The 15,975-nt window shown below is 38.3% G+C and overlaps 1 protein-coding gene across 2 annotated transcripts in view; it reads left to right on the top strand.

Annotated features, from left to right (window-relative positions):
* The window catches only part of LOC143023167 (neuroguidin-A-like), a 68,367-nt gene extending 55,041 nt beyond the window's left edge, over nt 1–13,326 (top strand). For both annotated transcript variants that reach the window (XM_076181687.1, XM_076181688.1), the window contains 2 exons: nt 3,789–4,001; nt 13,288–13,326. In XM_076181687.1, the coding sequence (XP_076037802.1) occupies nt 3,789–4,001; nt 13,288–13,294 (220 nt within the window). In that variant the 3' untranslated portion in view covers nt 13,295–13,326. The remainder of the gene's footprint in view (nt 1–3,788; nt 4,002–13,287) is intronic.
* Nucleotides 13,327–15,975: the final 2,649 nt, after the last annotated feature.

The following is a 15,975-nucleotide window of genomic DNA, read 5'->3' as shown; positions in this document are numbered from 1 at the left end:
CATACTAATGTCGGAACAGTGTGAATTATCTTAGTAAGCGTATTTTGACAAATTTCCCATCATCCCTCCACAAAGATTTTTTTCCTGGAACTCCACACTTCCCAACCATTCCATCTATTGGTTTGTCTCCTACCCTAGCATTGAGATCTCCCAATACCACTACATTGACATTTCTCCCTAAACTCTCTATGCACTCATTTAAATCTATTCAAAAAGCCTCCCTTTCCTCTACACTCTTCTCACTATCAGACCATACGCAGGGAAGAAAAAAGAAACTATGTCTCCCAATACCACTACATTGACATTTCTCCCTAAACTCTCTATGCACTCATTTAAATCTATTCAAAAAGCATCCCTTTCCTCTACACTCTTCTCACTATCAGACCATACGCAGGGAAGAAAAAAGAAACTATGAAAAAGACATAGTAGAAAAATGTAAGGATCAGCCAAAACAACTTATAGATATGTAAATGGTAAACTATAAAATTAACAGGAAATAGTGAAAGTATGCCAAGGGAATATGGAATACACAAGATAGAAATGGCGGAAGTCATGAGCAAACTGTACGTTACTACTGTTCTGGTGGTAACGTACAGTTTGCTACAAAGCCCTCTGCCTCTGTGAGGGGCACTGTCCTAGCCTTCCGATGGGGGAGTTTGTGACGTTAAACCATATCATCATCATGAGGAAACATTTCAAGTCTGCTTTCACAAGAGAAAAAAATGGAACATCAGGATGAAGGGAGAGAAATGACATCCCCCATGAGAGAAATAAGAGTAACACGGAAAAAAATAATGGATCAAATAATGAACCTTGATGTCAGGAAATCACATGGCCTGGATGGAATAGCATATTGGATGTTAAAAGAATGTAAAGAAGAACTAATAGACAAAACATATAATATAATAAGTTGTTCACTCAAAGAAGGAAAAATACCAGAAGATTGGAAAAATGCTGATGTAATACCAATTTATAAAGGAGGAAATTAGGAAGACCCAACAAATTACAGACCGGTTTCCCTCATAAGCATGGTAGCTAAAATTTGTGAAAAAAGTTATAACAAGTAGAAGGATAAAACATCTGGAGGAGAACAAGATCCTAAATCTGAGACAATTCGGATTTAGACATGGAAGATCATGTACCACAAATTTGATCTGTTTTTACTCAAGACTACTAGACATAATACAAGGTGGGCTGATTGTACGTTCCTAAATCTACAAAAAGCTTTGATAATGTCCCTCACATAAAACTATTAAAAAAACTGGAAACCATAGGAGGGATACAATGAAAACTACTGAAATGGAGGGAGGACTTTTTTCATGGAAGAAAAATGAGAGTACTGAGTTCTACTTGGGAGGCGGTAATTAGTGGAGTTGCACAAGGAGTATTGGCTCCAATAATGTTTGCTATGTGAATGACATGAACAAGGGTGTGGGATGTTACATGAACTTCTCTGCAGATGATGCAAAATTGTTAAAGGAAATGAGTACTGAAATGGACTGTGACTCACTACAGAGAGGTCTGAATAGGGTCTGGGAATGAAGTCAGAAGTGGGAAGTGGACTTCAACATTAAGAAATGTAGCATAATGGAATTTGAAAAAAGTAAGAAAAGGATATCAGGACAATATAAAATTGGTGAAAAAGAAGTAACGTAAGTGGGATATGAAAAAAACTTGGGAGTGATCATCACAAAAGATATGTCTCCTGACAAACATATAAACAAAATTGTTGGCAAAACCTATAACTTGATAAGATCAATAAAAGTGTCTTTTACTTGGTAAAGAAAATATTAGTCACACTGATAAGGCCTAAACTGGAGTATGCAGCAACACTATGGTCACCCAATACTAAAAAGAATATAAAGAAAATTGAGAGAATCCAGACAGCAACTACAAAGATAGCTCCAACACTATCAAAAATGTCATATGAAGAAAGATTGTCAAAACTAGAACTACCACCTCTGGAACAAAGAAGAAAAAGAGGTGACTTGTTGACTATCTACAGAATTATGAAAGGTGTAGAAGTTGTTGATGGAGATGACTTACTAAATTGGGATAAGAGAAACACAAGAGGACATTGAAAGACACTCAAAAAGGACATTTATAGAAAAGACCTGAAAAAAAGCTCTCCCCACAGAGTGGTGACAGGATAGAACATACTAGATGAAACAATAGTGTGTGCAAAAACAATAGAAGAGTTTAAGAGCAAATTAGATTTGGTGAGATACAGAAATGGGACACCACAAACATAGCTCCCCTTCCCATAAGATACAACTAGATAAATACATCTCCTTTCCCAGTTTCACCTTCATCCACATTAACCTTGAAGAAACGGCCTTTCACTCCACCACACATTTACTAGTATAGCAACCACGTCTCTCCGTCATCCTCTCTTCACTCCTGACACCCTCCCAACTATACTCCCAAACTCAAACTCATCCCTCCCTTTCAACTTAATTTCACTCAATGCCAACACATCGATCTTTCTTCTCACAAACATACTGCCTATCTCTTCCCTTGTACTCTCATCTGTACTACATTCGCACACATTAAAAGACCCAAACCTTAGGGTTCTGGTTGGAAAACTCCTTCCAGACCCTCTTAACCTTTGCTATTTTTGGGAATGTCCCCTTTGGGGCTTCAGAGAGTAGGATGCTTAGTCCATCCCTGTCCCATTTTTGTTGCCTTTTACGACTCAAGTGGGAAAACCTGATGGCAGTATTTTTTCTCCCCAAGCACAGACTCTACTATTCTTTTAAAAACTCTTGACTGCTCTTAACCCCTTCCATATGGTGCCGCACACGTAGGCGTCATGAGGAGCAAGTGGATTCGCGACGCTGCCATATCGGCGTCTTGATTATATTTATTGTAGTCGCCCCTGTGTTTTTACATTCTCTCAAATGTGCCCTGAATCCCATTCTCTGTGGTTTTCAAAATTCACGGGTGAAAGAGAGAACGATCGATATAAGCGGTGACTATATTTTATGATGCGAGTATTATTACGACACGTCGTATGGCTGGCATTGGCTGCTGCCCGCGAGATTTAAGGTCCGTACCGAAGTGGTTAACAGCTTTCCTCTTATCCCATATATCTGCAATACCTCCCAAAGTACCTTCCTATCTCCCATGTCATAAGCCTTTTCCAAACCTCAAATTTTCACAAAGTGGAAAACCTACAACCCCACACCGGTTGGAAAAAATTCCACGACCTCCCACAGATCTCTCTGAGAAGCTTTGGATTGTTGTCTGTGTTGTATTGATATGGGACTTCCTAAGTCACCTGCTGAAAGTGGCAGGGCAAAGGGAGTAATCACTGTTGGTCAGTTCTACATATATGAAAAAGTAAGAAATACAGTCAAAGTTAATCTTGGGCAAAGTCTAGAGACCTAGTCACAAGCCTCAGGGGCACCTCCTGGTAGGGGTGAGGCATTTGATGAGTTTTGAAAAAGGGCTGCTTCACTGTCCATTTTGTATGCAGATACTCATTATTGGTCTTGAAGAATAGAAAAATAGAAATACAATTCTCCATGGATGAAGGGTGAAGGGCAAGCCTTGGCTTGCTACTTCTCTTTTAAGGAAAAGAGGCCTTTTGGTATATAGACAGTTCTCCATAAAATGGTACCAGCCTAGCTTTCTCTGAAAAGAGTTCATGACATTAAATGAAAATCACTCTATCAAAACTTAGTAGTTTTCCAGTAAATTATACATTGATTTGTTAAATTTAGAGCTATGATGCGTCTTCATTGTCTTTATTCTTTTTGCTCATCCATGATATTATTGCATTTCAGATATGAAGAAGAATACATGACCCGTGTGACTCTGTCAAAGAAAGAGAAGGCTGCTATGAAGCAAATCACCACAATTGGCACCTTGGGTTCTGAAATCCTATCCTGTAGCAATCTGGATGTGTTGGAAGATAATTTCAAACCTTCAGCAAAGAAGCACAAAGGACAAGGAACTATCAAGAACAAGAAGGCAAAAGGCAAAAAAAGGAAAAAAAGGTTTGTTTATTTTTATAGAATTTCTAGGCAGGAAAACTGAATACAAAAGGTGAGAAAAATTGAAGCATAACTTACATAATATTGAATAGCCTTTTGGTATATAGATTTTGTAGATTTAGATGTTTCCATGCATCTACACTTGACCCTTGTTTTTCTGGACTAAATGGTGCAGGAACTGGTCCAGATAATGAAAAGTCCGGATAACGCAAATATATATACATATATATACCAAAGGATTTTTTCCCCCTTACACGGGGGGTAGCCAAAAAGAAAAAGGCATAGAAATAACTCGCCCATTTCATTTCCCATATATTACACTCCCCTCCACCCTCCTCCCTCCCTCCTATCTTGGCACCTCCTGGATGATGGGTCATCCCTGCATCCTGTCCACTGCCCTGGGTCAGAAGCAGTGTCGCAAGACACAGCACATCCACAGCAAGGCCACTTCATAAATTTGGTGACCCCCCTCTCTGTGCCCTCATGCAGAAGAGGAGAAAACAGGGAGAAATCCCTTCAGGCTGCATTAAATTTTTTCTAATACATACTTCCTCACCCCCCATCACCCACCCACTCCCCCTCATGCATCACAGCCTCATCTATACACAACCCTTCTCCATTCACCCCTATCTTCTGTCCTCTCCCATCCTTCCTCTACAGACATTCCTCTCTTTTGTAAAGCCCCTTTCACCCCCATCCATCCATCTCATCGTAGGACGCCCCCTCATATTCACTCCTTCCACCTCCGCCTTCCACATTTTTTACTAATCTTTCTTTACTCATTCTTTCCATGTGTCCAAACCATCCTAATAATCTTTCATCAACCCTATCTCCTAGCTCCTTTTCCACCCCTGTTCTCCTCCTCACCTCCTCATTTCTCACTCTATCTAGCCTAGTAACCCCTATCATACTTCTCAGACATTTCATCTCAAACACATTCAAACTCCTCCTCTCTTCCTCTCTCATGTTCCATGTTTCTGCCCCATACATTGCTGTTGGCACAATCACTCCTTCATATAACCTCCTCTTAGCATCCATTCCCAGATGTCTATTTCTCATTACACTTTTTAATCCACCAAGGCATTTACTCACTTCTCTCAGTCTACATTCTACCTCCACCCCCACTCCTCCCTTTCCTCTCACATTCACACCCAAGTATCTGAAACTATCCATGTTCTCCAGTTTCTCACCCTTAATGGTCACTTCCAGCCTGCTGTCACTCTCCCCTTGTACATCTCATCACCTTACTTTTGCCTACATTTATCTTCAGCTTCCTTCTTTCACACACCTTCTCAAACTCTGTCACTAACTTCCTCAATCCCTCCTCTGATCCTGCTACAAGTGCAGTGCCGTCAGCAAACAACAGCTGGCTCACCTCCCACTTTTCTCCATTTTCTTTAATCATCTCCAACCCCTGACCCACTACCCTTGCATTCACCTCTCGCACCACCCCATCCATGTAAAGATTGAACAGCCAGGGTGACATAACACACCCCTGACGAAGTCCCACCTTTACCTCAAACCATTCACTCTCTCCATTTCTAATCCTAACGCAAGCTCTACTACTCACATAAAAACTCTTGACTGCTCTTAACAGCTTTCCTCCTATCCCATATATCTGCAGTACCTCCCACAGTGCCTTCCTGTCTACCCTGTCGTAAGCCTTTTCCAGATCCATAAAAGCCGAGAAAACATCCTTCCCCTTTCCTATAGCTTTCTCACATATCTGTCTTAACACAAAAATCTGATCTACAAATTCCCTACCTGTCCTAAAGCCACACTGTTCCTCACCAATTAATCCCTCTGTTCCTCTCCTAATCCTCTCAATCAAGATCCTCCCATAAGCCTTCCCAACTATACTCAACAAGCTGATCCCTCTGTAACTACACTCACACTTGTCCCCCTTTCCTTTGTAAAGCTGAACTATACAGGCACTCCTCCAGTCCTCCGGCACTCTACCCTCTTTTATACAAACATTAAATAACCTCACCAGCCAGTCCACCATAACTGTACCTCCTTTCTTCAGACATTCTGCATGGCATCCATCCAACCCAAGTGCCTTACCTGCTCTCATCATCTTAACAGCAGTTTTCACTTCATCCTTCCCTATTTCTCCATTTTCCTCACTTATCACTTTCATTTTCTTAGTGCTTTCCACTGCAACTACCTTTCCCTCCCTATCCTCCTTCACATGTAGCAACTCCCTAAAATACTCTGCCCACCTTCCTCTCACTGCCTTCTCTTGCATATATACTCGTGTGTGTGTGTATATATACATATATATATGTATATATATAACTATACTCGTGTGTGTGTATGTATATATATATATATATATATAATATATATATATATATATATATATATACATAACACAAGATACCCACAGTCGGAGAAAATAAAATTAGAATGAAAGAAGATTCTATATTTCGGCTACCAACTGTAGCCCTCTTCAGGAAAGTACATAAGACAGAGGACTAAGGGGACTTATAAGCTACAGAAACAAAGAAAAGAGAGGGAATGTGGACTGATGGCATTACTCAGATGCCAGGTAAGATGGGGTGGTGGGTGAGGGTGAGGTTGAGGGGGTTGTAAGCTTCATACGAGTCTACTCACTGTTGTGTGAAAAATAATGCTAAGATTCACTGCCCTTTAGAAATATTAATGTTGGGGCATTCCTCAATTAATGCTGATTTGACCATTTTTCTCCTGAAACCGCAGTGGGGCTTGAACACTAATCTGGCCTTACCTCAGTTGAAAGGATCATTCTTATTTTTAACATGAAGAAATATGGCTGAGTTTTCTTGCCCATACCTAATTGATCTTTTATGCTCTGCCAATCTAGTGGTCAAGTCTCCCGGTTTGACCCAAGTACACCAAATCGCAGTCTTGGCAGGGCAAACAATAAACAACGGATGACTCTACTTCCTTCAGTTTTTGTTGAATGTTCATAATTAATTTGCTTATGCACGGTGTTGGGATAGTGATAGGCAATAGTGAGACATTCATACTAAGTTGTTTCCTTATGAATGTCTCAATATTGCCTATCACTATTCCAACACCATGCATAAGCAAATTGTAAATGCTCAACAAAAACTGAAGGAATTAGAGTCATCTGGTGTTTATTGTTTGCCTTGCCAAGATTCTGATTTGGTGTACTTGGGTCATATCTGGCAAGAATTGAACACTAGATTGGCAGAGCATAATAGATCAATTAGGTATGGGCAAAAAAAATTCAGCTGTGTTTCTTCATGTTTACAATAAGAATCATTCTTTTTACTGGGGTAAGGCCAGATTAGTGTTCAAGCCCCACTGCGGTTTCAGGAGAAAAATAGTCGAATCAGCATTAATTGAGGAATGCCCCAATATTAATAGTTCTAAAGGGCAATGGACTTGGGACATTATATCATGTGTGATGGTGAGTAGGCTCATACGAAGCTTACAACCCCCCTCCACCTCACCCTCTCCCACCACCCCTTCTTACCCCGCGTCTGAGTAATGCCATCAGTCCACGTTCCCTCTCTTTTCTTTGTTTCTATAGCTTATAAGTCCCCTTTGTCCTCTGTCTTATGTACTTTCCTGAAGAGGGCTACAGTTGGTAGCCGAAATATAGAATCTTCTTTCATTCGAAATTTATTTTCTCTGACTGTGGGTTTCTTGTGTGTTATTTACAAATGTATTTACCTAGTTGTATTATACGGGAAGGGAACTATGCTCATGGTGACCCATCTTTGTATCTCTCGGCATCAAGTTTTTTCTTAAAATCTTGAGTAGTGTTTGCACACACTGTTTCTTTGTCTAATTTGTTCTAGGTATCTACCACTGTGTGGGAAGCTATTTTTTTTTTTTTCCAGATCTCTTCTGTAATTATCTTTTTTTAGTTTCTTTTCGTGTCTTCTTTTTCCGTTGTTCCATTTCAATAAATCATTCTTATCTAAGATTTCCATTCCCTTCATAATTCTATAGATAGTAGGTCTCCTCTTTCCCTTCTTTGTTCCAGAGTTGGTAATTCTAATTTGGACAGTCTTTGTTCATATGTCATTTTGGAAAGTGTTGGCACCAGTTTTGTTGTTGCTCTTTGTATTCTTTCTAATTTGTTTTATATTCTTTTTGGTACTGGGTGTCCATAGTGTTGCTGCGTACTCGAGTTATGGTCTTATTAGTGTAGTTAATTTTTTTTTATCATTTCCTCATCCAAATAGGCAAATGCCACATTTATTGGCCTCAATAAATTGTAGGTTTCCCCGACTATTTTATTAATATGCTTATCCGGTGTCAAGTCTTTGCTGATCATCACTCCAAGGTCTTTTTCCGAGTTTACTTTTTTGACCTCATCTTCACCAATTTTATAATCTCTCGATATTCTGTTTAGCATCTCGTTTAGCACATTCATTGTGTCTTCCAGTAATTTAGAATGTTCGCTATCCGACCACGTATGTGTTTTTGGTGGTACATACACTGCTACAAATTTTCTGCTTTTCACCTTTTTGTTTACAGTTTTGATCATAATTGATTCTCCATTGCCTTTGCCTTCAATAATCTTTGTCACATTTAGACCCTTTTTGGTCAATATCATGACTCCTCCTCCCTGCTTGTCTGTTCTATTTTTCACCCAGTGGTTGTATAGGCCATGTCCCACTATGCTAGTTGATAGAGGTCCTTTCAATTTTGTCTCTATTCCCATGATGTCAGGTTTTTCGATTTCTAGATAGTCACTTAGATAATTGATTCCCGAGATCATGCCATCGATATTTGTGTATGCCACTTTTATTGTCATATTTTCTTTTCTTTTTTAGTTTAAGTCCAGCACTCTCCAATTTTTTTTTTTTTTTTCCCATCTGTTCTTTTCTTGTTTCTATCATTGGCTTCAATTCTGAGAGCTTTGTCTTTCTCTTTTTCCTAATCACTCATTTCTTTTTGTATCCATATATGTTTGAATTTCTCGCTGTTTGCCAATTTAACCGTTTTTGATAATACCTCCTCGGCTATCATTTGAGTTCTTAGTTTTATTTTCAGAGGTCTATGTTGTTTTTCTTTTGAAAATTTGCCTATCCTGTGGATTTCATCGATTTCTTTATTGAAATTTTGCCCATCATCCTGTATTTCTTTCAGAATTTCCTTTGCTATTTCCTCCTCCTTTTCTCTGTGGTATCTATACATATCATATTTTTCCTGGATACCATGGACCACAATACACTTACCTTTATCAACTGTATCTCTCACCCAATTTTCTTTTTCTTTAATTACTTTAATAACGGTTTCTTTTCTATTTTCCTCCATCTGCTTTTGTAATATTTCTCTAAAAGATATTTTTTTATTTTCCTGTTCTTGTTTCCATTGATTTTTTATTTCAATGAGGTCTGTTTCTTTGACTCTTCCACCTTTCCGGTCACTACTTGTAATTGCTCTTTGACCTCCTTTTTCAGTTCTTCATTTTTATTTTTGTCCTCATTTTCATTCTATTGTTTTCTCTTTTATGGATTTCAAATTCACTCTTCAGGTCACTTAATTCTTTAATCGTTTGCTCATTACTCTTATGGAAAGTAATCAATTCCCTAAGTATAGCTTGGTAATCCAATTTCAAATCTATGTATCACTGATGTGTCAGGCATAAACATCACACAATTGTGACCATCATCACTAACAAGCACACTTCCACTGGGATGGGCTGGGGTGTTATCCAAAATAAGGAGCTCTTTCACATTCCCTGACACAATTTTCAAACTGTGAATCTGGTGTTCACGCACAACAGGCACAAAATATTTTTTGAACCACTCATGGAATATGGCAAAAGTAAACCATGCCTTTGCTGAGGTGAAATAGTGCACTGGTAAATGACTAATTATGGCTTGTAGAGCTCTAGGTATTTGGGATTGAATCATGACAGGAAGCTTGAGAAGATGAGTACTGCTAGCATTGGCACAGACAGGCACTGAGACACTCCTACTCAATTTTTTACCCCGTACAGTTTCTTCGCCTTTCTCAACTAACTATTCTTAGGCATTGAAGACCAAAAGAAACCTGTGTCATCACCATTATACACTTGGGAGTAGCTGAATTAACTTATCCAGCTTAATCTGAAAAGGTTCGATGCTGGCTCTGACCACATTGCCAGCTTCACCCTGCACAGTTGCATTAAAAAGTCCGTGTTGATTGTAGAATCTCCACAGCCACCTATCCCCCTGAAATTTTCTATTTCCATTTTTTGTCCCAGCTTCCTAGCTGCTGTAAGGATTTCTATGCCATGGACATTTATCCCCACTGATTGCAGCTGCACATACCACTTCATAACCGCAGCATCTTTTCCAGTCCTAACATTTTTTCATGGTGCACCTTTACCACTTTTGCTTGCCGATGCATCCGCACAGTACAATCACTATCTGAGTTATGACGTACGCGAGTTACGACCACCCGTACTTACGACCACATCTAGCAGATGCCTATTATGAGTTTACTGTACATGTCTGGCAGCATATCGCGTAAGATAGTTGTGGCAACCGGCATCACGTACGGCAGTTATGGCAGAGATGAAAAAGTTGCTATACACGTGGTTGGAAGATAATAGCCAAAGAAATGTTACGTTGCAAGCAGTGCAAAGTAAGGCTACAAGTTAATTTCACATGTTGAAAGAACATGCAGGTGAAGAATACGCTTTACATGAGTTCATAGTGAGTGCTGGGTGGTTATGTTGCTTTCGAGAGCGTTACCAGGTTCACCACGTGTTGTCGAAAGGTGAGGCTGCTAGCAGTGATGCGCCTGCAGCTAAGGCATTTGTGGAAGAGTTTGATAAATTATGGATGAAGGATATTTACGTACTTACGACCACGTCTAGCTGATGCCTATTATGAGTTTACTAATACGAATACACTATAATAAGTATTTTCTTTCTTTAACTTACCATATATTAACAACTAAGCAACTGAAAACAATACTGTATACAACTGTAGGAGAGAAGCCAAATGCAGAGTATGGGATCCAATGTATTTAACGTTTTGCCCAGCAGGGCTTCTTCAGAAATAACATAGTGGACAAACATCTGACTCCTTATATAACCCGAGCTTGTGGGGAGAAACGAACATGAAATTGGTCTTTAAAGAAAAAAAAAAGAAAAAAATAGAGACTGAACAACTTCACACAGGCTTAATGACCCCCTTATGGGTCGATAGCCTTAAAAAAAGTCCACTATGTTATTTCAGGAGAAGCCCTGCTGGGGCGCTACGTTAAATACATTGGATCCCATACTCTGTGTTTGGCTTCTCTTCTACTGTGTTGTTGCGGTCGTTGCTGCTTTTACTCAATGCTATATATAAAGATAAATGTACAGTAGACCCTCGTTTTACGCGGGGGTTAGGGACCGGGAACCCCCGCGTAAAACGAAAATCCGCGTAAAATTCCGCCACTGAAGGAGATATACCAAAACAATCATTAGAACCCTAATAATTTTATTTCCACAATGAATTGCCATATTGAACAAAATAATACAATAGAAAAATAGGAAAACAATACAATACAAACAAAAGAACAAGAAAAAACAGTGCATGAAATGAATATATGTAGAAGGGGTAGTAGTCTAGGTAGCAGTCTAGTCGGACTCGGCATCAGAATTAGCTGGACCACCACGTTTCTGTAAAAACATGGTGATGGGCAATTGTACTCGGCGCTTTTTCATGTCCTGCAAAACGGCTTTGTAGGGCGCCATAACACTGTCGATGCCATTCTGCACCGCAATTGCCCTCACCATGGATGTGTCAGTCTCATAAATGGCAGCCTTGAGAGCGGAGGCCTGTCGTATCAAGGCTGCCAATGAGTCCAAAGTTAATCCTTCCTGTGGCTGGCTTTCTTCTTCATGACAACTACTTGGACGATAAAACTTGTAAACAAAAAAATAAAATTGTGAACAGAGATAAATATATTTGGCTAAAAGAAAAATGCAGATCCAATGCAGACACAAATGAAAACCAATGAAAAAACAAATGAAATCTATTTTATATTGTCACAATAATAAATTTAGAAAAAGAAACAATGATTAGCTGTTGCCTATATATATATATATATATATATATATATATATATATATATATATATATATATATAATATATATATATATATATATACAAAAATCCAAAAACCCAAAAATCCGCGTAAATTCAAAACCGCGCATAAAAAGTCCGCGTAAAACGAGGGTCTACTGTACTGTACCTATATCTCACACTTAGAATGGATTGAAATGGATGAGAAAAATAGATCTTAAAATTCACATATATTTAGAGTACATACAACAATTGAAGAATTAAGAAAAAATTATTAAAAGGAAACTACAATTTAAAAAACTTAAAAATGGTAAGCAAGGTTATATTTAATGTGTGTGTGTGTGTGTGTGTGTGTATACAGGTATAGTATATACATACAGTACCTGCATACGTATATATACTGAAATACAGTACAGTATTAAAACATTAAAAAAATAGAAAAAATTATAAAAATGAAACTAAAAAGCATTGATAAATAAACAGTAAACAGCTTGTATTTAATAGTATTCAATAGAAAAAGTTACTTAAAAACGCAACAGATTGATATCATGTATCCTAGAATAGAATCCTCGTGTCGGCCATTTTGAATAGGATCCGACTTACGACCAATCCGACTTACGACTGGTTGATTGGAACCTATCTAGGTCGTAACTCGGATAGTGGCTGTATTTTACAGAATATTCTACCAGCTTATTTTTCGAGTTTCTAATGTTCAACACAGTTTGCTTAGCCACACCATACTCCTCACAAACACTCGTAACATTAGCTCCTTACTCTAAATTTCTTATTCCAGCTTTTGAGCCACAGTTAGAGCCATTTGCTTAAGTTTAATAGACTTGGGAGGCATAATTAAGAGCTTTGAGTATCTATTCATACTGAAAAATGCACAAAATAGTTCAGTTATACCGAACAAAATACAGTTTACAAGTGGCAGCTGGACTTGTTTACAACTGCCTGCTGCCACCTATTGGGCATTTCTGGCAGTACACAAGGTGCCCATATTCATTTGTCGGCTGTCCGGACTCAAGTTATTAGCCGGACATTGTCCAGATAAACCGAAATCCGGATTAACGAGGTCCGGATAAACAAGACACTGTCTGGATAAACCGAAATCTGGATTAAGGAGGTCTAGATAAATGAGGGTTGAGTGTAGTTATATGTAAATCTACATAAGTACATTTCATACATGCATATCTTTAATATAAAGTTTATAAGTAATCAGTTCATGACAATAATATTTTTTCTTAATTTTTTTCAGGTTTTAATAAGAGAAAAAACATGAAAGCTTGAAATGTAATGTTTATTTTAATGATCCCATGAAGTTCATTGTTCAAAACCAGTTATCACTAGAGAATTTAAGTGCAAAAAACTGGCTGCCCATCCAAAAGGATAAGGTTTATTGCCATATAGTTCTAAGTCCTCTTCATATCCCTTTCAAAATACTGAGCCATTATTATACAGGTAGACATTAAAAAATCCGGCAACCTCGGGACCTGAGGACTGCCGGATTTTTGAAAATGCCGGATTTTTGAAGTTTATAATTTTGTATGGTGTACCCCGTATATATTCAAAGAAAATTAGCACCTGTACAGTCCTTCAATGGAAAAAATAAACACTAAGTGAAAAGCAAATGAAATTTTATTATTCACGAACTAGATAAAGTACAGTAATGATAGGTATACAAAATTTTAATTCAATTTTAATAAAACATAAACTGATCCTCCGAAGAATTTTGATTAAACTAAATAAAATACCTGTACTCCGTATTGTACTTCTCAGGAAAGAAGCTAAATAGCAGATGGGCTTTTTACACATAATTTTAATTCAATTTTAATTCAACTAAATAAAACTGATCCTCCTAAGAATTTTAATTAAACTAAATAAAATACTCTGTACTGTACCCTGTACTTCTTGAGAAAAGAAGCTAAATAGCAGATGGTCTGTCAGGATCATCTTCATCACCACTGACAGTGACATCATCGGCAACAGGAACAGCTTCAATTGATGGAGGAACTGTTGACTGTGGTGACAGCACATCTGGTTGACTTGAAGTTGATGGCAGTGGATTATTTAGTGTGGACACTGCTGCTGCTGCTGCTTCCTAGCTATATTCTTGAATATCTTGTGCAGTGTCTGTTGTTTCAAAAACTTGGGTCATTCTTTAATAAGTTTATCTTGGAGCAAGTAAACATTCATGATTTCTTGTTCACTTATAAAACTTCTTTGCTCTAGTCCAGCCAGTTCAGTTGTCAACACAATTAACCTGTAAATAGAGATTCTTTCCCTCACATCTTCCTCGTTTTTGTCACTGCTTTCATCTTTATCACCACCTGTACAGGCATTTCCCTCCAGATTTTTAACCATATCTACAATTTCTGAATCAGTGTAATGATGAACTGTAGGCACATTATCACAAACACCCACCCATCCCGTTAAAACATCTTCATTTATCCTTGATGAAAGATCCTTGGCATCAGGATTAGTTACATCTTTAACATAAACAATAAGTTCCTGTATAAGCTGCTTTTCTTTGGAAACCCTAAACCCTCCAAAATTATTTTCAGTGTCTTCGTTAGAATGAAAATTAAACATTAAACTTGGTCACAATTTATGCCATTCATTTTTCAATGTTGATGTTTTCACAGACTTCCATGCATCGGCAACACAGACACTGCATTCTTAATGTTAAATTCTGTTATGAACTTCTGTACTGGAGTGCCTGAATTAACTGAACTCACTAGGTGCCTCATTAACAGGGATCAATACTCACTCTTCATTAAATGTATAAGCCATTGTCCTGTGGTTGAATTAATGATGTGCAGTTGGGTGGGAGGTAGACTACAAAAACATCAACTTTCACTAGAAGATCGGCCTTTGGATGTGCCAAACAATTATCTAAAATAAGAAGTATCTTGCATTTAGGGTCGTCCAACTGAGTTACAGTGAGCCTCCTCAGGAACAAAAATTTTTTGAAACCAATCCAATATAATATCAGTTGTAACCTACCTCTTCTTGTTGGCACGGTAATGAACAGGAAACTGTGTCATTCCCTTGAATGCCCTAGGACGTAAACTTTTACCAATAACAAGCAACTTACATCTATGGTTACCTGCAGCATTAGAGCAGCACATTACCGTGACGCGATCCTTCGAAGCTTTGAACCCCGATGGCGAATCTGCATCCTCAGTAGTCAGCGTTCTTTTTGGCGTGCACCTCCAAAACAAGGCAGTCTCATCTGCATTATAAACTTGTTCAGGGCTTAATTTTTCATCAGTGACTAATTTTGCAAATTCATCCACATATGCAGTAGCCGCCTCTTTGTCTGAAGAATGTTTTTCACCACATACCGCCCTAAACTTCAAGCCATGTCGCGACTTGAAACGATATAGCCAACCTTCTGAATAATCACAGTTGTGTTGCAATCCCAGCTCTTCATGAAACACTTTGGCTTGTTCCTTTAATAAATCGCCAGCAATTTCCACACCTTCACTAACACGAAGATTAAACCAGGTTATGAGAACTTGGTCCAGTTCTGAACATTTTCCCTGTGCTACTGACTGCTTTACAAACATTTGTTTCTTTGATCCACTGTCAGAAAAGAACTTTAACAGTTTTTCTTTCTGTTTTTTAATGTCGTACACAGTGGAGGAGCCAATGTCGTAAGTTTCACAAATGGTTCGCACAGACACATTGTTGCTAAGTTTTTTTAGTATTTCTACTTTCTCTGCGATCGATAACGCATGATGTTTGCGTTTTATCCCACCTTTCTTCTTTGTTGATTCCATATTGGGGCTATACAACAACAAATAAATGCTATAATGAGAATAATGAGAAAAATGAGCAGGATTACTTGTTAGTACGTGGACGCATGAACCAACAATTGATTCTGGCGTAAGCGGCAGCTCCCGTAAACAGTGGCGCACCAACGCGGGAAATATGAAAATGC

This window comes from Oratosquilla oratoria, unplaced genomic scaffold, assembly GCF_046742065.1.
Source record: "Oratosquilla oratoria isolate Oo_2021 unplaced genomic scaffold, ASM4674206v1 SCAFFOLD45, whole genome shotgun sequence".
In the NCBI taxonomy this organism is placed as follows: Eukaryota; Metazoa; Arthropoda; class Malacostraca; order Stomatopoda; family Squillidae; genus Oratosquilla; species Oratosquilla oratoria.
Note: the sequence above shows the minus strand (reverse complement) of the source record. Positions and strands in the feature narration are given on the sequence as shown.